The 22,375-nt window shown below is 39.9% G+C and overlaps 1 protein-coding gene across 2 annotated transcripts in view; it reads left to right on the forward strand.

Moving 5' to 3' along the window:
* Window positions 1-22,375, forward strand: part of LOC147711655 (uncharacterized) — a 1,672,131-nt gene that overhangs the window by 117,015 nt on the left and 1,532,741 nt on the right. For both annotated transcript variants that reach the window (XM_086922319.1, XM_086922320.1), the window contains exon 2: window positions 1,555-1,625. In XM_086922319.1, the coding sequence (XP_086778445.1) occupies window positions 1,574-1,625 (52 nt within the window). In that variant the 5' untranslated portion in view covers window positions 1,555-1,573. The remainder of the gene's footprint in view (window positions 1-1,554; window positions 1,626-22,375) is intronic.

Below are 22,375 nucleotides of genomic sequence, written 5' to 3' on the forward strand. Positions count from 1 at the left end.
CAAGGAGAGGAGGCTGGAACTGAATTCCATGAAAACAAAATTAATGGTGCTCTGTAAATCAAGCAGTGGCATACGACAGGTCAAGATCAAATATGAACCCCTGGATCGAGTAAAAGATATTGATTACTTGGACATTGGCATAAATGAGTCATTAGCTGGGAATATCAGCTGCGGAAGAGTTTTTTAACCCTATGTCAGAGATCGAAATAAATGTGAAGATTTTTAAAAAAATCCTACACTCAAAACCTGTCCCCGGCTCTTGAAATATACGGTGCAAAGGCCCAAAATGGATCTCTGTTTGGAGCGGAGATCTGGGGATTCACTCCTGTAAAACAGTTAACGACTTGTGAGAACAACTTCGCCAGGGCTTTGATCGCACTACCTGTCACAACACCACTTATTCCACTTTTTTGTGATCTTGGGCTAAAAAGAATTGGTGATCTGGCTGCCCTTAAACCCTTAACCTATTGGTTGCATCTATGGACTACCCCCCAACTAAATGAATATCGTAATTCTCTTCAGGAAGTATTGGCGCTCAACGGGGCTAAACAACTTCCCTGGTTCAATCACATTGCTAAATGGCGCAAGCTTTTGAACCTAATGAGCTCATGGGAGTATCCAGAAAGGGCCACCAGTCGTAACATTTTGTTTCTCAATGCCACTTACTGGAAGGTGGTGGGCGAGCATTACATGAATAACCCAACTAGCGGTAAGCTAACTACAAACTTCCTAATCATAAAATCTTGCTCCCTATTTGAACCGTTCCTTGACCTGATCTCGCCCTCACTCGCTAAAAGCTTGTACATCAGGTTTAGGTATGGTAATCTGTTGTTGAAATTTCAGGGGAAAGAGATGAAGGGCCTAACTATAGAAACCTGCCCGCTGCCAAAACCGAAGAATATATTTTGTTAGTTTGTCCCAAGTATAGGCAGGTACGTAGGAGATGGATTAGACCTATATGCCTTAACATGAGTATTAGTGTATCAGATTGCATTTAGGATTTTAAAAACAGACACTTCTAGACCAATTGTGTTTTCTCTTGGTCGTTTTCTGTTATCTTTTTGGTTGATTCGTAAAAAATGTCTTTGCTGATCATGACACCATTTTCTAACTTTTTTTACCTATCCTTTTATGATATATACGTATCTCACATCCACAGCTGACTCAATGGTTTAGTTTTCACATGCTTGGTTACTGTATTGTGTCCTTCCCCTAGCATGATTAGATTGTTGGTACATGTTTTATGCTCTTAAAATGATTCAAGATGTCATTTGTGTTTGAGATTGCAATGGTTTAATACTATTTTTAATTGTAGATATATTTATGTTTTATTTCTCGTGTACTTTGATGGCTTTTGTTTTACAAATGACCGAATAAAGATATTATGATGATGATGATGATGATGATGATTTGCCAAACCAAATCAAAATAATTTTAAATTAATGCTCTGCATCGGATTGCCACTGCATTTCCTAACAGACTAAAAGTGACTTCAAATTGTGCATAAAATAATGTACGAGAAACTAAAGGGAGTTTCTTTCTTTTCTATGTTAGAAATTGCATTGTTTTCAAGATGAGCGAAGGGGTGCCAGAGTCATGCAGAAACTGCGGTGAAAGGTCATTTGGTAAGCCATCTCTTTCAGTGCTATATAGAATATCAAGAAAAAATGTATGCAGCAAGACATGGTAGGTGCCTTTTTTATAATGCTTTTGATTGGATTTACTACAAGAACCCATGCATACATAATACAACACACGGTACCAACGATACAGCTCAATTCCGGAGATCTTTTCTTTATAAACCTGAATCGCTTTACACATCCATGTGGTGTTAGCCACCTGAGGTCCTCCACAACCCCTCTCAGGTACCCGATCCCTTGTAGTGCACAAACCTGTCTCTCATTTATTTGCAGAAATGCATGCCAACTGAAGCATTTCTAATAAGAATGACAGACTAAAGTTTAAAAGTTTACTTAAAGATTTTCAGTACAGGAATACATAAACTGGGCCAGGGATCCATTAGTATATAAGCATATCCTAAATTCCAGAAAGCACTCAATAAAGTCCTTCTTGAAATCCAGCATAGATTTGCCTCCTAAGAAAGGTAAAAAATGGGCTACTAACATAGAAATATTTTGTCTTTTATAGGACTTTAGACAAAGAGCTTAATACATTTACTACGAAAATACATGGTTCATGGGATATGCACCAACAGAAAACAAGCAAGAAGAAATGTTTTACTACAGAATACATTTGAGGATCCTATCACCATTCTACTACATTAGAGACGGTCATTCCCAGAGTCTATTCATGTGACATAACTTATTACATAGTGTGCATTTCGATCTGAGACTGTTAGGTTACCCTTGAATAAATACTTCTTGTTTGGGGTGACTAGGGAAATCTTAGTCTTTCATTGCAAAGCCTACAATGCTTCATTGCAGTGAAAAATAACAACAGCAACAGTGATTACATGATATTCTATGGTGTCACATCCAAGATGGAGGTAAAACACACAACGAGCTTAATTTAGCATACGCCCAATTCCTCATATGCTAAACACTACAAATCAAGAAAAATAGATCCTACACCCTCATTGCATCATGTCCCACCATAGAGACAAAATGTTCTTGTATTTATTTGGACATCTTCCTCCCAAATAAACTCTTTCCTTTACTGCAGCACAGAAATCCATAGCTTTCATCCACTCAGCCAATGTTGAGGCAACTTCAGATGTCCAGTGTCATGTAATCGCCCTTTTCGTTATCATCATGCCCAGTTCAATTATTTTCTTGTCCATTCAGTTCCACTTCCGACCCCACATTATTCCCAGTATTGCCATCTGGAGGGTTTAATCAATATGTACACCAAACACCTTGGCCAGCTTTACCTGAACCCTGTCCTAATATCTGGATATCCCAGGGAACTTCCGTTCTATGTGCATAAAGGTGCCCCTAACCAGTCTGCCTCAAGTGCAGTGAGGCATGGGGCTCACCCCCATTTTGTGTAGCTATACCGGTGTGAGGTAAACCCTTCGAAATAATGAAATTGATTAAGTAGAAGCCTTGCTGGTATCACTAAGTCCCTAGCAGCCATTTTTACTTCTGCCCAATATTCCTCTAGTGGACCCAGGTTGTGCTGCCACCTGTCCCCTAGAGTCTGTAGAGTGTCTGGCATGTTCACTATCAGCGTCCTATATGTGGAGAAGCTAGCTTTCTTCCCCGGCCGTTTCTTAGTTAGATGGGATTCTAGCAGGCTGGACTCCGGATCATCTCTAAGGCACTCAGATGATTTTCAATAGCTTGTCTAACTTGGAGATATTGAAAGAATTGTGTTTTATGGAGCGCAAATTCCCTCTGCAGCTGATCAAAGGACTTATTGTGAAATATCTCCACACAGATCACCAATCTTGGATGTGCCAATAACATCCTACTTAGAAACGCCATTTAATTGGGGGACCTCTGGCAGCCATGTTCTCTGCCAGAGGGAGGTTTCCCTTGTAAGTCTCCAATGACATTTAGTATCTTTTAATGAGCAGTGACAGCAATCAAGAATGTTTTGGGTTATACTCAATGTGGTCCTAGCTCATCTTATTGTTGTATAATTGCAATAACAACATCAGCAGTCCTGCAAGGTCTCCTCCAATCCCACGGCTAAGTCAGCCCTGTCCATGTCTTGCCAATCATTTTGGGGCTGTAACTGTGAGGCCTGATAATGTAACCAGATGTCAGCCAAGCCCAACCCTCCATCACGAGGAGACTGTATACATTTGCTGAAGGCTACTCTTGCATTTTTAGGTAGTGATAGTAGCTTGCAATCAAGCAAAAAAGTCCAGGGGAGGACGTGCAGGTTACTTAGAAGAAGATAGAGCCATTGGGTTAAGGAAATCATTTTGAACAGGGCTCTTTACCCCATCATTGAGAGTTGGGGTTTAGCCCTGGTTTCAAGCTGGAAGCATCGCTGACTTAACTACAGGGTTATCTTATGTTTCCAGCTTAGCTCTGGGTCTAGCTGGATATACAGTCCCCTATATTTAAAACTGGAAGTGCTCCTTAGAGGGCTACACTCCACAGTGCCCATTGTATATGTTGATATATTGATTTGGAAAAGAACTGACCTCTCCAAGTTGACCGGAAGGTTAGCGACCTCCCCATAGATATTTAAAATATGAATGAGGTGGGTGATAGTGCATTTCAGGCATTCTACATTAATCAATAATTTTGTTTCTTTCTGCCACATCCGAAGCGCCGAGACATCCCTGTGCATTTGTGCGCTTTATAAGTTTCACAAATAAATAAATACATATAACAAGGTATCATCTGCATATAGAGCTATATGGTTTTCGTGGTTGAAGTGCGCCCTTATGCCCCTAACTGAGGTTCACTTTGGATTCAATGCGCTAGGAGTTCCATTGTCAGTGCAAACAGGTGGGGTAGAGAGATCAACCTGATCCGTGCCCCACTGTATCAGAAAGGGAGAATTTATCACCCTTTCCACCTTTATGTACGGCCCATGGGAGTCTATAAAGGATTTTTAAACATGCCCAAAATAAAGGGCCAATGTTCATTTCCTCAAGGATCACGTGTAGAAAGGGCAATGCAAATGATTTGACAACCTTCTCGAAATCAATTGAAAGGACTGCTTGTGGCTCCGCAGAGCACTGTGCCAAATCCAAAGTCAGATGCAAGTGACACAGGCAGGGCCTAGTTCTCGTGTTAGGCATGAAGCCATTTTGGTTCCAATGGACCAGGGTTCGGATGATCTTCTTGAGGTGATTGGATGGCACCTTGACCAGTATTTTGTATTCAGTATTGATCAGGGAGATCGGAGTATAGGAGTCACAATCTGCCAGGGGTTTACCCTATTTATGTATGACTGCCAAATGACGCCCTTTTTGGTCATATGGAAAGGTTCTTACCTGCAGGGATTCTTCATACAAAAAGGTGCAGCTGTGGAACTGGGTTATAAGTGTATCTTTTAAAAAACTCTATCAGGAAGCCACTAGGATCAGAGTTTTGCCAGTGGGTATACCGAAAATCGCAGTCATAACTTCCTCCTTTGAAAATGGAGACCTAGTATCCATGTACCCCAGCAGACGTTTGGGATGGGGTAGGTCCTTGATGAAAGGTTTGTGCCACGCCTGGAATGCTGGCTAATGCTCTGCATATACTTCCTAATAATAATCAACAAAGGCATTTGCCACACCCTGAGGGTCGGTGACCATACACTGCACCCAGCTTTGTATGCCCCGGACAAAACTTGTACTTGGCTCCCTATTAGCTAGCCAATGTATACATTTATCGGCTTTATCCCCAGCATTGTAGATTCTGTTTTTATTGGCCAAAACCGCAATCTTGGCCCGCGTCTATGCTTTAGTTTCTAGAGAAATGGGAAATCCAGCTCCCTGCCCCTCCAACTACTCAATTGCTGGAGCACTATGATCTCTATGCTGTGTTATTTTATAGTGTGTACTGGTGAAGATGATATCTCACCTGATTACCGCTATGAGGGATTTCCACAGAGTGACTGTAGGAAAGTGGGTTATTAGTAGGTGGGGATATTCACCCTTAGCTAGTAATAATACCACAAATAAAAAAGGTCCAGTCAAGTCCCGGTAAATTAATCCTTGCTCAACCATTGGTAGCTTGGCAAATGAGCAGTCAGGCTTATATTAGGAGACAGGCATTGTTGTAGAGAATTTTAGGACCCTAGTGTAATTTTCCCGATTCATGCCCTTATATAGGTATAAATCACCATGTCCATATATAGGCATAAAGATCATAACCATATTTAGACATAGCTCATGCAGACCAAATACGTCATGGCTACTTCCACTAGTTCCAAAAAACAACAGCGATTTCTTGGAAAACTCGGCTTCAGCAGCTAGGGACTTCCCCTTGCTTCAACATTGATTTATCCAAGAACTCGTGGAGTTTTCAAAGAACTGAGACTCTTTGATGACGTTATTATGTCCACCTTTAAGTCAATCTCAGCACCTTCAAGGTATAAATATGTCCACACTTGCCTTAGCAAACACACAGTGGTTTGGAGCAGTTCGAGTATCTACTTGCCCGACGCATCCTGCTACAGCAAGCGCCGAAGGAAGCCGACCCTCCAGCAGACGCACTGAGAGAGACGCTGTCTTTTCTCTGGCCGAGAAATCCAGCTCCAGTGTTTCCAAGCTACCGTTGCGGGTTGTTGGGAAATCGAGTCCTGAGACTGACCTCCTTTATTCTAAAACCAAGGTACGGAGCTGATTAGACCCTTAGAGAAATCTTGGATAGATTCTTGGCAAAAAGAATACTAAATTTATGCTACACCTCACTTACTTCTTCCCTCGTACTAGACTCAGGTTAGGTACATCGGGGTAGGCGTATTTTAGAAGCACCAGTTGAGTACTTTTTAGCCTTTGTTATGTATGTATGTATTTATCTATGGTCTAGGAACCATACAATGCTTTTACAGTACTATTTTATCCTACTCTTCATACTGTACGCATTATACTTTGCAACAAGTCTTACGATTGTAGCAGTTCACTTCTTCTGCATGAGAAAGAAGACTGTTCAATAAATACTTTTATTGAAAATGCCTGTCTCTCTAGTTCTCTGCACCTCTGGTGAAACGAAGCATACACGAATGACTGAATAAAATAGCTTTCTATTGTTTCCATGACTCTGAAGATCAATTTTACCTTGGGGAAACAAAGTTGTCATGTTTATGCCGTTGTCAGAAACTAAGGGCCCGATGTAGGTAAATCCCATTTACCGATTGTGAAATACCGAATTGTACCGATTCGGTATTTCAAAATCGGTAAATGGGATGTAGGTCCCAACATCTGGATTCGTTACCGAATCCTTAACAATTCTTTAATTACCGATTCGGTAAATACCGAATCGGTAATGCCCATTAATTCCTATGGGCTTTGAAGCCCATAGGAATGATTAGGCATTACCGATTCGGTATTTACCGAATCGGTAATTAAAGAATTCACAAGGGTGCAGGGGGTGTCACTTTGACACCCTCTAGCACCCCCAAAATGGGCATGTGTGCAAAGTGGCACACAGACATGCCCTAAGGGCACGTCTGTCTGTCACATGGCACATGTGTACATGCATAGATGTGCATGTACACAGGAATCTGTATTTTACCATGGATTTGTATTCCATGGTAAAATACCGATTCTGTAAGCCATGTGCTGATGCAACATTGGCTACCTCCATTGCATTTTCGGCAATTTTACCGATTCGTTATCATTACCGAATCGGTAAATATTACTGAGTCAGTAAATTTACCGATTCGGTAATGATAACGATTCGGTAAAATTACCGAAAATGTGCCCCTACATCTCGATAGCCCTTTACCGATCGGAAACGGCAGAAAATCGGTATTTTCGGCCGATTCCGATCGGTAAAGGGCTACCTACATCGGGCCCTAAATCCCCTCTTTTAAATTCGAGAAAGTTTCTAGTGACCTCTGAGCTAGCTGGCACTCACAATTAAGTTTAATATATTCAATAGCAACCTAGTAGACATAAGTCCTACGTCACATCTTTAGGATATATTATTCCAATGCGCAGAGCCTATTGGGAATGTAGGAACTACACTACAGCATGTTGTGTAAAGCATTCAATACCACCAAAAAAATTAATAATATGTTGTGTAGTTTCCACTCATCAATAGGAACTGCACTTTTGCAGACAACATAAACTTAGGATGGTGCCTTAATGATTCCATTTATCTCCTTAGGATATGTTGTCCCTTGGACTAGCTAGGGCACAGTGCCACTGTTAGCCCCTGTAGACCTGAACAGGGAGAGAACAGTTCTGGTAACCACTAGGCATGACAACTCTGTTCCCCCAAGAACCCTGGTGACAGACTTCAAACTCTCACTCAGTCACTTGTGCTTCTTTCTGCTCAGATAAATATTCAAAGAATACACAAAGGAGTGTTTTCAATATTTATTGAACCATAGTGATTCTTCAATAGAAGATTTGGGCTGTTATGATTAACATTATAAATCAATGTGGAAAAGGATCACTGGTCCTGCATAACCAAGGTCTGCAGGTGGATCGGTAGGTGTCTCCCAAATAAAAGACCCTCATACACGTGTTTTTTCAGAGTCGTGTAGCGGTATATGATGTGTCCCCGCTTCTTGTAACACGTGTCAGTGCGTAATCCTTGGGTCAGTTTTTGTTTGCACCCTCCTCCAGGAGGTTGTACCATTGGTTAAAACAGTAGTGATGGTGAATAAGTGAAATAGTGCTATAAAGGTGTTCTAAAATACCCGGACAGCCAGAGGTTCAACTTTAATATTTCTGGATTCGGGTAAAAGGTTAAGGCGTGTCGCTATGGAATTATTTAGGAATTCTAGCGTACTAATCTTGTGAGGTAAAAAAAGTGGTCGACATGTTTCAGCCTTATCTGCCTGTTGGTCAGTCGGCTTTCCTCAGGACCATAAAGTGATTAAGTGAAAAAAAGGGGAAAAGGTAAATTTGTAACCTGATTCGTTTTGTGGTAGTAGGTCACATTGTACCTGTAATGAAAGAAAAGGGAGATAGTGCAACCACATTTGTAGCAAATAAGTGGGAAAAGACACTTCAACAATGTACAATGACATAGAGACACAGTTGAAAATTAAGAAGCATATTATTAAAAAACATATAATTAAAAATGAGTTGTGCAATACTAAACTCAGAGTCACATTCATATTAAGCGTCAACTTACTCATTCTCAAAATTCTATACGGAATATTGTGATGTATAAATCCCAAAATTGTATTTAGGCGTCATGAGATCATTCCTTTACAGTGCCCTGATATTGAAAGCGCTATTTAATTTAATGCGCAATTCTATTGTTACACTGCCATGACGTCCAAGGCGCTAATCAATTTTACTGTGTCATCACGATTATCTTAGACATTGGTATAACTATGTAATACCTGTTCGAGTATAGACTCTTACAATTATTTAAAAGTACATGCATTCGTTATTAGACGGTCCCAAGCACTCGTTCTACATGTACACGTGTATGAGGGTCTTTTATTTGGGAGACACCTACCGATCCACCTGCAGACCTTGGTTATGCAGGACCAGTGATCCTTTCCACATTGATTTATAATTATTGAAAGGAGATTGAAAGGATCTCTACTCTCTCTCCCTCCACCAATTGATGATACGTGCTATGATTAACAGACAAGCAGACAAAAGCTACAATAAGTGTTAACACAGTGAATAAAACAAAGAGTTCCACCATCTTGTTGAAAAAGGTTATATATGCATGCATATAAAAGATTATACCAATCTAGAGTACTCCTATGATGCAAACCCTAACCTGAGTGTGTAGAGTGCAAATGTATGGTCTGCCAAAAACCCAGTCTGGATGATCTAACCCCTTTACCTGGTGGATAAGAGTGTATGATCCCATCTTGGTCACAAACTGGACCCCCCTCACAGAGCTGTCAGTCAGCTGCTTTGTGAAAGCTTCAGCATGCAGGGACCCCACAAATCTACAGAAGGGTCTTATCTTATTATGTTAGAAAACAAAGGCTATATACAGAAAAACGCATCCTTGCTTCAGGCCGAGATTGTGATCAGGTAACTATTGTTTCTGTTCTCCAGACAGCTGTGTCACCATATGGATGTAATAATAAACACATTTGTATTACGTTCGCGTGGGGCCTTGCACTAATGCCAAGGCTGTGTGATAATATCCACACAAAATGTTCTGTGTCAGCAAAGCCGGTGTTTCTTGGAAACCAGTCCAACCGTCATAAATGCAAAATGGGCCTAAGATGGGCACATGGCACCCACTACTGATACACATATTGGCCGAAATGCTATAAAAAGCAAACTAATCATATGAATGAATGAATGAATGAATGAATGAATGAATGAATGAATGAGTGAATGAATAAGCACTTATATAGAGCATGGCTACCCATGGGGCATCCCATATGTTAGCATAAAGGAAAATGCTAAAAATGTGTATCGTAATATCGCTTTAAAACCACATTAAAATCTAGGCACTCATGCTATTTGGAGGCCTAAAGCATAAAGAAAGCCAAACATACAAAAATATAAAAGCGCTTGCAATGAAGATAATTTAAAAACAAATTTAGAAGTAAAAACAGGCCGAATAAAAGTTCCCACCACACGGAAAAGCAGATGTTTACATGTTCCGAGTGGTATACAAAACATTGCCTTTCCCAAGGATTGCAGACAACGTTCCCAGAGGCAAACCTCGGAGTGAATGGATAAAGCAAGTGTGTACCCATCCAACCCCCACAGCAGCCACTAAGGGATAAAATACAGCCACCTGATGTTTCATTGAAACAGAGCTTAGATCCAAACCACTAGGTGCAGAGGCAATCCAAGAAAGCTCATAGAACGCGGCCAGGAGCATAGGTATTTATAGGGGACAGCTGTACAGATGGGTATTCAGTGAGTCCACCAGCACGTATATGTTCCAAGGTTCAACCACCTGCGATCCCAAGCACAGAACGCGGGCACACTTGTAAGTGCATAAGAGGCAGCGGAAGAGGAACACAGGCTGCATGCAATGAAGCCATACAGCCCGGAAAGACAGAAACCAATGTTCATCCAATTCTTGTAGCAGAGGTATTCCAAAGAAATGCACAATACGTTCACAACACAACAGGACACGAGGCAGTGTCAACTCTCTTCAATCTTGAACTGGGACATCCATTGCTGCCCAAAAATAATGCATGCCATGTGCATCCTTGCATACGAGGGACCCACTCAAGGTATTCTCGCAGTCAAAACACCTGAGAAAAACCTCAGTGTCCTTATTCCTACACAGGAACAGGAAAGGAAGTTCCCATTGTTCATGTATGAGTCCTTCACCTAATGCGTCATGCCTGCCTACTTGATTGTGTTGTAGACAGTACTGAAAGGGAAAGTGGAGATCGGCACTGTAATGTACCTGCGGATTATCCAATCCGAGGATGCTATCTCTGCAATGGTAAAATGAATTCTATCTTGCTTCTCAATGTGTACCATTGTGTATTTAGCATCTTTTCATGGAATGTCTGACTAATTAGCGACAGACATAATATCGATACACCAAAATATCGCAACACAAATATCGAGGGACAAAATATCGGGATGCTATCTTTAAAAAGGTAAGTACCAAAATATCGGAAAACAAATATCGAATGTTAAAAATATCGTTTTTTGTACAATATCGTTATATTTTAATTAAATATAAATATTATATTAACAAAATAATAATTATGAATGTAATAAACATGTTTAAAAATTTAATATTTTATAAAATATTAACAAATAATGTAAAAAAAAGTATTAATAAATATATAATACACAGCATATTTTTCATTAATAATAACTATAAATTAATTATTTTAATATCTTATAAATATATAAAAATATATTATAAATATAAATGTATATACATACAATAGTATTATAAATTACAATTAATAACATAACATTACAAAAAAAATACATACATTAAATATATATAAATAATTGTATAAACATAATTTAATTTTATAAATAACAATTATTGACAACATAAAAGTAATAATAATAAAATTAAAAACATAGATAGCGTATGAGTACAAATTACTATTCAACTCCAGAGAGCGCAACAGTAGGGAAAGTGTTGGATAGCGTAGGGGTTAAAAATACTATTCCCACTCCAGAGAGTGCAACAGTAGGGAAAGTGTTGGATAGCGTAGGGGTAAAAATTGCTATTCCCACTCCAGAGAGTGCAACAGTAGGGAAAGTGGTGGATAGCGTAGGGGTAAAAATTACTATTCCAACTCCAGAGAGTGCAACAGTAGGGAAAGTGTTGGATAGCGTAGGGGCAAAAATTACTATTCCCACTCCAGAGAGTGCAACAGTAGGGAAAGTGTTGGATAGCGTAGGGGTAAAATGTACTATTCCCACTCCAGAGAGTGCAACAGTAGGGAAAGTGTTGGATAGCGTAGAGGTTAAAATTACTATTCCCACTCCAGAGAGTGCAACAGTAGGGAAAGTTTTGGATAGCGTAGGGGTAAAAATTACTATTCCCACTCCAGAGAGTGCAACAGTAGGGAAAGTGTTGGATAGCGTAGGGGTAAAAATTTCTATTTCTACTCCAGAGAGTGCAACAGTAGGGAAAGTGTTGGATAGCGTAGGGGTTAAAATTACTATTCCCACTCCAGAGAGTGCAACAGTAGGGAAAGTGTTGGATAGCGTAGGGGTAAAATTTACTATTCCCACTCCAGAGAGTGCAACAGTAGGGAAAGTGTTGGATAGCGTAGGGGTAAAAATTACTATTCCCACTCCAGAGAGTGCAACAGTAGGGAAAGTGTTGGATAGCGTAGGGGTAAAAATTACTATTCCTACTCCAGAGAGTGCAACAGTAGGGAAAGTGTTAGATAGCGTAGGGGTAAAAATGACTATTCCCACTCCAGAGAGTGCAACAGTAGGGAAAGTGTTGGATAGCGTAGGGGTAAAAATTACTACTCCCACTCCAGAGAGTGCAACAGTAGGGAAAGTGTTGGATAGCGTAGGGGTAAAATTTACTATTCCCGCTCCAGAGAGTGCAACAGTAGGGAGAGTGTTGGATAGCGTAGGGGTAAAAATTACTATTCCCACTCCAGAGATTGCAACAGTAGGGAAAGTGTTGGATAGCGTAGGGGTTAAAATTACTATTCCCACTCCAGAGAGTGCAACAGTAGGGAAAGTGTTGGATAGCGTAGGGGTAAAATTTACTATTTCCACTCCAGAGAGTGCAACAGTAGGGAAAGTGTTGGATAGCGTAGGGGTAAAAATTACTATTCCCACTCCAGAGAGTGCAACAGTAGGGAAAGTGTTGGATAGCGTAGGGGTAAAAATTACTATTCCTACTCCAGAGAGTGCAACAGTAGGGAAAGTGTTGGATAGCGTAGGGGTAAAAATTACTATTCCCACTCCAGAGAGTGCAACAGTAGGGAAAGTGTTGGATAGCGTAGGGGTAAAAATTACTATTCCCACTCCAGAGAGTACAACAGTAGGGAAAGTGTTGGATAGCGTAGGGGTAAAATTTACTATCCCCACTCCAGAGAGTGCAACAGTAGGGAGAGTGTTGGATAGCGTAGGGGTAAAAATTACTATTCCCACTCCAGAGAGTGCAACAGTAGGGAAAGTGTTGGATAGCGTAGGAGTTAAAATAACATACTTATAAATAAAAAATAACATTAATTATTCAAAATATAAACTATTACATAAATAATTACCAATTAATTAAACATAATTACCAATTAATAAAAACTATTTAATAATTCCTACAAATTAATACTTAATTTAACATAATTAAATTACTTCCCATCCTATTCCCCTTTAAACCCACAACCCCCTACATAACATATTTATCAATTAATCTATTAATTAAAAATATTAACAATTAATTAAAATTAATTACCAATTAATTATATTTAATTATTCATTCCCACTAATTAATACTTATTTTAACATAATTACATTACTTCCCATACTATTCCCCTATAAACCCACAACCCGCTACATAACATATTTATCAATTAATCTATTAATTAAAAATTAATACCAAATAATTAAAATTAATTACCAATTAATTAAAATTAATTACCAATTAATTAAATTTAATTATTCATTCCTACTAATTAATACTTATTTTAACATAATTAAATTACTTCCCACCCTATTCCCCTATTAACCCACAACCCGCTACATAACATATCTATCAATTAATCTATTAATTAAAAATTAATACCAATTAATTAAAATTAATTACCAATTAATTAAAATTAATTAATCATTCCTACTAATTAATACTTATTTTAACATAATTAAATTACTTCCCACCCTATTCCTCTATAAACCCACAACCCGCTACTGAACTAAAATGTTAAATTTAATTAAATCACATAAATAAATACTTAAAAACATATTATATACATTATAATATACAAAAAAATTATTAGAAAATCGATATTACTAACATCGAAATAATTTACATCGATATTACTACACATCGATATATTTAACTTCGATATTACTGACATGGATATTAAATAGTGTCAATATTACTTACCTTCGATATTATGTTACATCGATATTTAAATTTCGATATATTTGTATATCGATATTTAAATTTCGATATTATGTCTGTGTACCCTTTTCGTGCCATAGCTAACTGTTGTTTTGAAAGATGATACAGTGAAAACCGGTCCGTTATATTATTGCTATGGCAAATGGCCAGAACACTGTGTTTGCAGTGTCCAGCTCAACAAACGACCTAAGCTGGGACTGTCAATGTTGTAACGAAGACAAGTCTTGCTGAAGCACATCTATTGTGGATGAGACAATGTTATACAGCGAATAAATTCTAGATGATAAGGTAATACCGTTGTCTACTACAGCCCGAGCTTGTTCTAAGTTTGCTCTATCAATCTCATGTAGCCTTTCAGCAGCTTCCTGTTGAGATATCTTCCATAGCTCATTATTGACAGCATATAAGAAGGATTTGTGACTTGGTTTCCAAAAACCTAATAAAAGTCTCATAATTCTAGGTCATTAGATAAAAGGGACACCTGCTGATTTAGCTGTGCCAGCGTAGAGGGTTTTAGCTAGCCAAGGGACAGCTTCCCTACACTGTAAGTTGTTACCACCCCTGATTGTTCATTGAGCACCTGACGCATGTCAGGCCTATGGGCAGTAAATCCCCCAATGTTACCTAGGAATCTGTTTTGGCACTTATTAGTGCCTAGTTGCCATACTAATCATCTCCTCCAATTGAGATGTGATGAGTTATGTCTACTCTTAAGTAGCATAAAATCAACAGTGTGTTCATCATATGGTGTTATTTGCTGCCAGTTGTCAAATCTTGTAAGAGTGGAAACTTGTGGTGTGTTAAATAATTTTATCTTGGCAAGGCCAAGACACGGCACAGTTTTGTTCAGGAAAATCATCTGCTGTGGTATTAAGCAGGCTCTTAATAAAGCCTCTGTTCCCTGAACTTGCCAATCCTTAGTGTCCCAAATAGATTTTACATCTTCTGTGTCCCGCCAAAAGTCAAAACCTTGTACAGAGAGTTGGGAAGCAGAATATATCAGCTTAGTGTCAGTTAACACATTTTTCATTGCAGGTGAGGGTGCAAGACTATAATAGAATGAGGCTGGGTCACATGTGTCGTAACCAGAAAAATAATCACATTTTTGTGCAAACTCCTTTCAACTACCCTTCGGTGGTGAGGGCAATGTTCCGATTGAGCACAGTTAATGACCTCACAAGGTGTAATAGCTTTGTACTGAAAATGATTACCGTAAAGTTGATACCAGAATTTGTTTTTCAAAATTAGCTGTACCATCATCTAATTCATCAGAAGAAAACACAGTTGAGTGTTCTAGAACTTCTAACATTTCATATACAGTGTGAAGGTCCCAATTGTCAGAAATGGTGCTAGGGATGATAATGTAATTCAACGAAATTTTAAACAAAAGTGGAATTTGTAATCATTTGGTGGGACCATACACATCAAATGATACCTTGTCCCACACAATCTCGTCAGAGCTGGAACAGCTGAAATGTTCACCGGGGACAAATCTCTTTGCTTATGGTGTGATAATGTGTGTGGTTTTAGAACCAAGTTTATTTACAGTCTGTACTGCAGAGTGTTCTGGGGCAAAGCGTCCATTTAGGAGCATGAAGAACTCAGATACAAATTCAATCCAAAATACTAGAAAAAGCAATCCAATTGTAATCCGAAGGTGAAAGCATGGAGAAACAAGGTATGTTCTTTTAGCAAATGATAGACAACACACACCTTCAGTTTCAGCGGCAGAGGCGTTGCCTGCGGTGGAACCTCAGATGCATCTGAGGAGAAGTCATTGAAGTCGATGAAGTACCAAGACACCATCCGGTCTATATTCGGCAGCTCTGCAGGCTGGTTCAAGTTTGAGGAAGACTCAATCTGAGATCCATTAATGTAGATCTTGTTCATTTCTGGATCCCAAATTGAAATTTGTGTTTTTGTACTTGTAGACTGCATAGTAGTCATTGTTTTTTAAACAGGTAGAAGACATATTTCATTGCTGTTCATCGTTGTCTCATGTTGAAGAGAACAGGTTTAATTAAAGCCTCCATCTGAACTTCCTGAATGGCAACGAGAGGAGATTGGTAGCTACCCAGGATTCCATGCAGTCTACTGTTGAGAATCGGCCATATAGGTTGTTTGATCAGATCAATAGAGACAAACCTTATGTCTCTGTGTCTAGCAAGGGTCGAAGAAGTATAATCTGTGTGCCTTTGACAGCCGAGACAGGCACTCTGTAAGATGACCCAAACTCTTTTCTGTCCACAGCCTTTTCTTGGACCAGATCCCCGATCTATGTGATCCAGACTGTTCTTTGCGAACCACCTTAACTTCTCCAGTGGTCGTGCATTTTACTTCGACATTGCTTTGTTCATCCTGGAAATCATGGAATTCCTGTAAAACAGCCAAATGTTTATTAATGTCAAATGGTGTTTCAGCAACTACTGTACTGTCATTATCAAGGTCTGGGACCCACATCTTAACCTCAAACAGGATCGCATAAGGAGTATGACCACCCAGGGACTACTTTCTTTGTATGTTATTCAAAGCTCTCTGGACCCCATATAGGTGATGGACCGAACTGCGACCACCCTTGCTGTTGAAGACTGCTTTAAGTCCCGGTTTTTCCTTTCTATGATCACGTTTCCCTCAGGATGGTATGGAGATTAGAAATGCAAGATCACACCCAAACGGTCCATGGCCTATTTGTACGCCCAAGACTAAACAACCAACCCTGGTCAGAATGTAATGTGCCAAGTGCATATGCACCAATAAAGACTGTCAGATCCTTTTTACAGTTCCGGGGTGCCAGCTGAATGCTGTGACCATACCTACAGGAACTGAGAGAAGGATTCAACTGCCACCAAAATGTACTTGTAAGCCTCATCCTACGATAGGGGGCCGCAGTGATCCAAGTATACACAAGCCACAGGCTTGCTTGAAATCAAAAGAGGTGTCTGGGGTGGATGCGCTTCTGCAAAACCTTTCATCTGCTAACAGATGTCACATCTCAGGACAAAGTTTGTGGTTTGTTTGTAAAGACCCAGCCACCAATAGTGTTGCTGCAATAGAGAAATTGTAGCCGCCACCACAGCATGTGATGAAGCCAGACCCTCATGTGCAGCCAGTATTAGTCCAAGTCTGCAATCACTGTTTGGTATTATTATATACCCCACTCCTGGCTTCTGATTATACGGTATGTTTTGTGCATATAATTTGTAGGAGTACTTAAGTGGAAAACCTTTATGTAAGTGTTTGTCATTGCATGCAGCATTTATGGCCACCATGAAATCTCTGTCTATTCTGCTACTTGAACGAGTTATCGCAGCAACCGCTGCATTACAAACCATCGCTTTTGTGGCTTCATCTCTCAATGAATTCCCTGCAACGTGCACACCAATTGGCTGATCACTCTGTGTATGTATGACATGAGCCTGTTGCAAGCATTACTTTAGCATTGCCACCTGCTCCCAAAGCAACTTGTGCTTCACTGTGCAGCCTTTCGAATTCCTGAAACCATTTTGACTCCAATAATAAAGAGATTCATAAAGTGACTGCACAAAAAAAAACGAATTACACAAGAGTGTGGGGAATCCAGTATATGTATTCTGTAGTGCCAGTACTAGAGCCTTACGTTCCGTCAGCGGTGCTGTGCAATCACCGAGTGACTGTGTGTAGGTTTTTTTTAGGATGGAAGGTTCCATTGCGCATACGGCCTCTTACGATTGCGCATGAAGCTGAAAAATACTGTTTTGTCTTTACAGTTGGTTGTGCAGAACTATCAGTGTAAATGATATAGTCATAGCGATCTAGAGGCATTATTTCATTAAGTAGAGGATATTCTTGCTCCTTCTAGAGAAATGCTTGTGTTTGTAATGTAGAGTCAAATCTGTAATCTACATCTGTTGCAGTGAGGGAGTTTTCCCATTGTATCCATCTTGGATGTAGAGCTTTTGCATTTGGCACACTAGAGCCTCTAAGGTTGGTACAGGGTGTCACAAAAATAATTTGTTTCCCTTGAGCCAGGGCACACTGTATAACCAAGGCAGTTTGAACTACTGTCAGAATATTTTCAGTCGGTGCAAAATGTATTTCAGCATTCATATAGAGATGCAATTTATATGCGATCTGTACTGTGCCATGTTCATTGAACGTGACATATGTACCCTGATGTACCTGCAATTGCACGGATCCCCAGGTTTGTAAGGTTTGTAGTATTTAGACATGTATGTAAATGTTTGGAAGCTATCATGTCAGCTAATGTGGAACATAACATTTCCATGTGTTCTTGTGTCCAATGTGTACCTGAAAAGTATTGCCGAAACCGCCCTAGAATGGTTTTACCCATTCTGTTTAGTCAGGAATGTATTTTCTGCCAAAATATTGAAATCCTAGTATTGATTGTAATATTTTCACAGTTGTTGGAGGTTGGGAAAATGCACATTTTTCTAAAAAAGGAATCTCTAGCCCATGTGAGCGAACCCCAAGATTATACGGCCAACTGTGGTCAAATGCTCCATCAGGTCATCGTCTTTCAAGTATATGTATTTGACATATGATAATGCCTGATCATCAAAGTTCTCAAGTAATTCTGTGGCTCTGGCTGAAAACAGCCCGAGGCAATTCTTATACTCCTAGGGTAAATGGCAGAATTGTTTCTGAGAGCCTAGTGCCATGAAGGCAGTCAAATATCTGCTTGCTGGCAATATATTTTGGCAGACACATCCTTTCAAGATATCATGTATTGTTTTGCATTTTTGTCCGCAAAATATTATTCATCAGTGCAGCACTATGTGTATTTTGTACTGTGAATGTGTGAGTAGCTGTGTTCAAATGTCTGTAATCTAATAGTAGACAATATGATTGATCTGGTTTCATTACCAGAAACAGAGGATTATTCATTGATGATGTTCAACTTTCAATCACACCTCAGGTTGTCCTACGATCTCCCTAACTACTTGTTTTGCTTAATTTTTTATAGGGTATTGTCTTTGAGGTTGTGGGGTTGTCATCAATGGTATATCATGATAAGGTAAACCATCATCCCACCCTACATGGTTGCGGTATAATGCAGAAGCTAGCGCTAAAGCCCTCTCCCTGACATATGAGTGTTTTATTGAATATAGAACAGGGTCAGAGAAGGCTGGTAAAATTACCATTTCCCCCTTTGGGCAATACATCACAAAGTCAGGTGCCCAATCTTTTTCGGCCAGCAAAATGTCACAACCTTGAGTGAGTTCCTCCCAGAAGACAACATTTATAAATCTGGGTACGTCTCCTTCCTACTGTAGCTGGACCTTGTTTAACTGATGCGGGATGCTTACCCTAGTATCAGGTGTTTCCACCGTGATATGCTTACTTAGCACTACTCCCACCAGACAATCCATCAGGTTCTGGTGAACTATTGTGACTTCTGCCGCGCTATCCAGCATTGTCAATGCCCACTCCCTGGTCAGAAGCAGAGTCCTCAAAATATGGGCCATGCCTGAATTTTATTCCAGCTACCTTATTCTTTTTAAATTGAGGTATTGATGTGTTAGGTTTTTCTTCCTGTTTAATTATACATTCAGATGAGTGATGTGGGCACTTTCTTTGTTACACATGCTTTTCCAATCTCTGCTCTGACCATCCTCCTCTCTCCGAGTATATGTTGGATGTATCCTGAAAGAAGCAAGAGGAACGTGTATGAGTATCCTGATACCTGTCAGGTTGTTTAACATTATCCCGGTTACGTTAGTTGTAACGTTAGTTGTAACGTTTTTTTGGTACATTCCTGTGTAGGAGACCCAACCCGTGATTTATTATTTTCTTTATTATTCTTGTTGTCTCATTTTTTCTTTGTGGAAGAGTCAGTGCTTGCTTAGAGTTATCCTTTTCAGAATTACTCTTTATTTTTGGTTACCCTGGTCTGGCTCTCAAATTATCCCTACCCTGCGTAGCATAGGTTTCTTTCCTAATTTTAACCAATTCATGTTCTTTTAATGCAGAAGGCAAATCACTCAGAAGTAGGCATATAGCTAATGCAGCTGCTTCCCCTTTTATGTTACTCAACATTACATCGTATACTGCGGCAACATTGTCCATCAGTTTCATCTCTAAGTCCAGGGCAGGTGTTGCCCCATGCTCATTTTATACCTGTTTTAATACCTCAGGTAGAACCGCCAAAGAAGGGGTACCATGTGTTCTGGTACATACTGCATACCCAATGGGGATCCATCCTAATTGGAAAGCAACTTGGTAGTCTCCTATGCTTTTCCTGGGGCCCCACATGGGGAAATATAGCTTGAAGCTGGTTTGTTTTTTTACGCGATCCAAAACAGAAGTTCTTTCCTTTTGGTGGGTATTTTTCCCATTATTGTAGCTAACTGTGGTACTACAGCTTGAACAGTCAGCGCAGGGGTAGGCATTAATGTTTGCATTACAAATTGTGTAAGACTTTTGCATATTGTTACTAGATTATTATACAATCCCCATCTGTGGTCGAACGATCAACATTGGGATGGTATGTGTATCCGGGTAGGACTGGCCATGTCACCCCCTCATTGCTGAGCGGGCCCAGTCTCATGTTTTGTATACTATGAGGAAGGGCACCTTTAAACCAACTGGTATGTTCTTGGTAAGTTAGAGGAATTTGTACCCCCTTTGAAGGAGGGTATTTGTCCGGTATTTTACCTACTTCATATTTGTAAAGTAGCCGTGTAGCATCAGCCATGGCAGATAATTTAAATCATGTGTAAAGTACATCCATCCTAAATTCTTTGTGTCCCTTTACCATGTAGGTAACATCTCCTTCATCTAGTGTGAGGCCATGTTGAAGTAATTATTGAGTGACTGCATATCTGCAGTTCTTGGAAATATTTTGTGCCATGGTTTATATGAAACATTGCTGCAGGGATTCTGCAGAAATGCAGAACTATAAGAAAGAAATGGGACCTTGGTATATGGGGACTGAGTCTTCCCACGACCTTAGTACTCACGAACCCAGGACCGACTAGCTATAGTGTTGCACTTACTCTACTACTCATTCACAGAGAAACAAATGATTATAAACCCCAGCGCACACAACACTCCCAGATCTCTCAGGAATCTCGTTAACAAGACATACCCTTTCGCTCACTCTCTTGTACTTCTACACAATAAGATCTGACGGACACACAAAACAGTTTAAAATATTTAGTTTAACTAAAATGCCCTAACATGCAGTATACGTGCCACAACAAGCAGGAAAATGCATAGTACAAATATTGTCAGCATAGCAGTCAGTCCATAAATAATGAAGGGAGATGTCATCATAGAAAGACAATGGAAAAAGGACTATAGTGCCTAACCTCCCTGCCCTTGCTAAGAAATAATATTATATAATAGAAGATCTATGGGCTTTGTAAGCAGACCCCCATGCCTTAGTCTATAGATTGTAGATCTACAACATGGGTGCTCTTTTCCCTGGAAAGGTCCTTTTCAAAGTGTGTGTCACCTATTTGTGCACCCCACTAAAAACCCAAGTACGGTGTCCGAACAACAGCTACATCATTATGTTTTGTCTAAGGGATAAGGACTGGCCAGAACAAAATACCAAGGGGCATTGCTGTTCGACCTTGCACATAATGTTCTGTCAAAATCCCAGGAACATGCAGAGAGTGGACACAGTGATGAGTCCTCATGTGAAAGCAAATTATTGCAAAAAATAAAGACGTGTAGTAACATGTGCAAAGCAGCAGGCAAGCTGCAACATGCTCAAACTAAGTTAGTTGAAAATGACAATGTCCCTATGGGCCATCAGACACCCTCCCGTTGGCCAGGGTATTGCAGAAATCAGGTGCAAGCAGAAGCAAAGCGCCTTTGTCAAAGGCCAATTTGTGCAATTTTGAAGCCCAAAATGTTTTGGTACTGCCAGGTTTGAATGTTCCAAAATTTGGAAATTGGGTGCTCAAAAATTGCTAACCATTCATAGTTAGCCTTCAATGTCAAAAATGTTCCAAGAAAAGAAGAATGCCATGAACTACAGATCGTTGCCCATTCTTTTCATTGTAAAAATGTATGCCATCCAGTTTAGTAGGTCGAACGAGCACACATGGTCCTCATATCCAGAAGCCGTTAGGAGCATCTCAGGGCAGGCTGCGTTAACCTCCATGAAACTGCAGTCTATGAGGCGCTACGCAGGAGCACAGGTACTCTAGTCTGCCGTTGGACCGAGTAGAGGATCGGACACCAAACGCCTACCTCTGGCACATACCTAATCATGGGCCTTCAACTGACCCATTAGCAGATAGTAATCCAGGGCAGCGTGTGTGTCATTT

The sequence above is a fragment of the Lissotriton vulgaris genome, chromosome 5 (assembly GCF_964263255.1).
Source record: "Lissotriton vulgaris chromosome 5, aLisVul1.2, whole genome shotgun sequence".
Taxonomy (NCBI): domain Eukaryota; kingdom Metazoa; phylum Chordata; class Amphibia; order Caudata; family Salamandridae; genus Lissotriton; species Lissotriton vulgaris.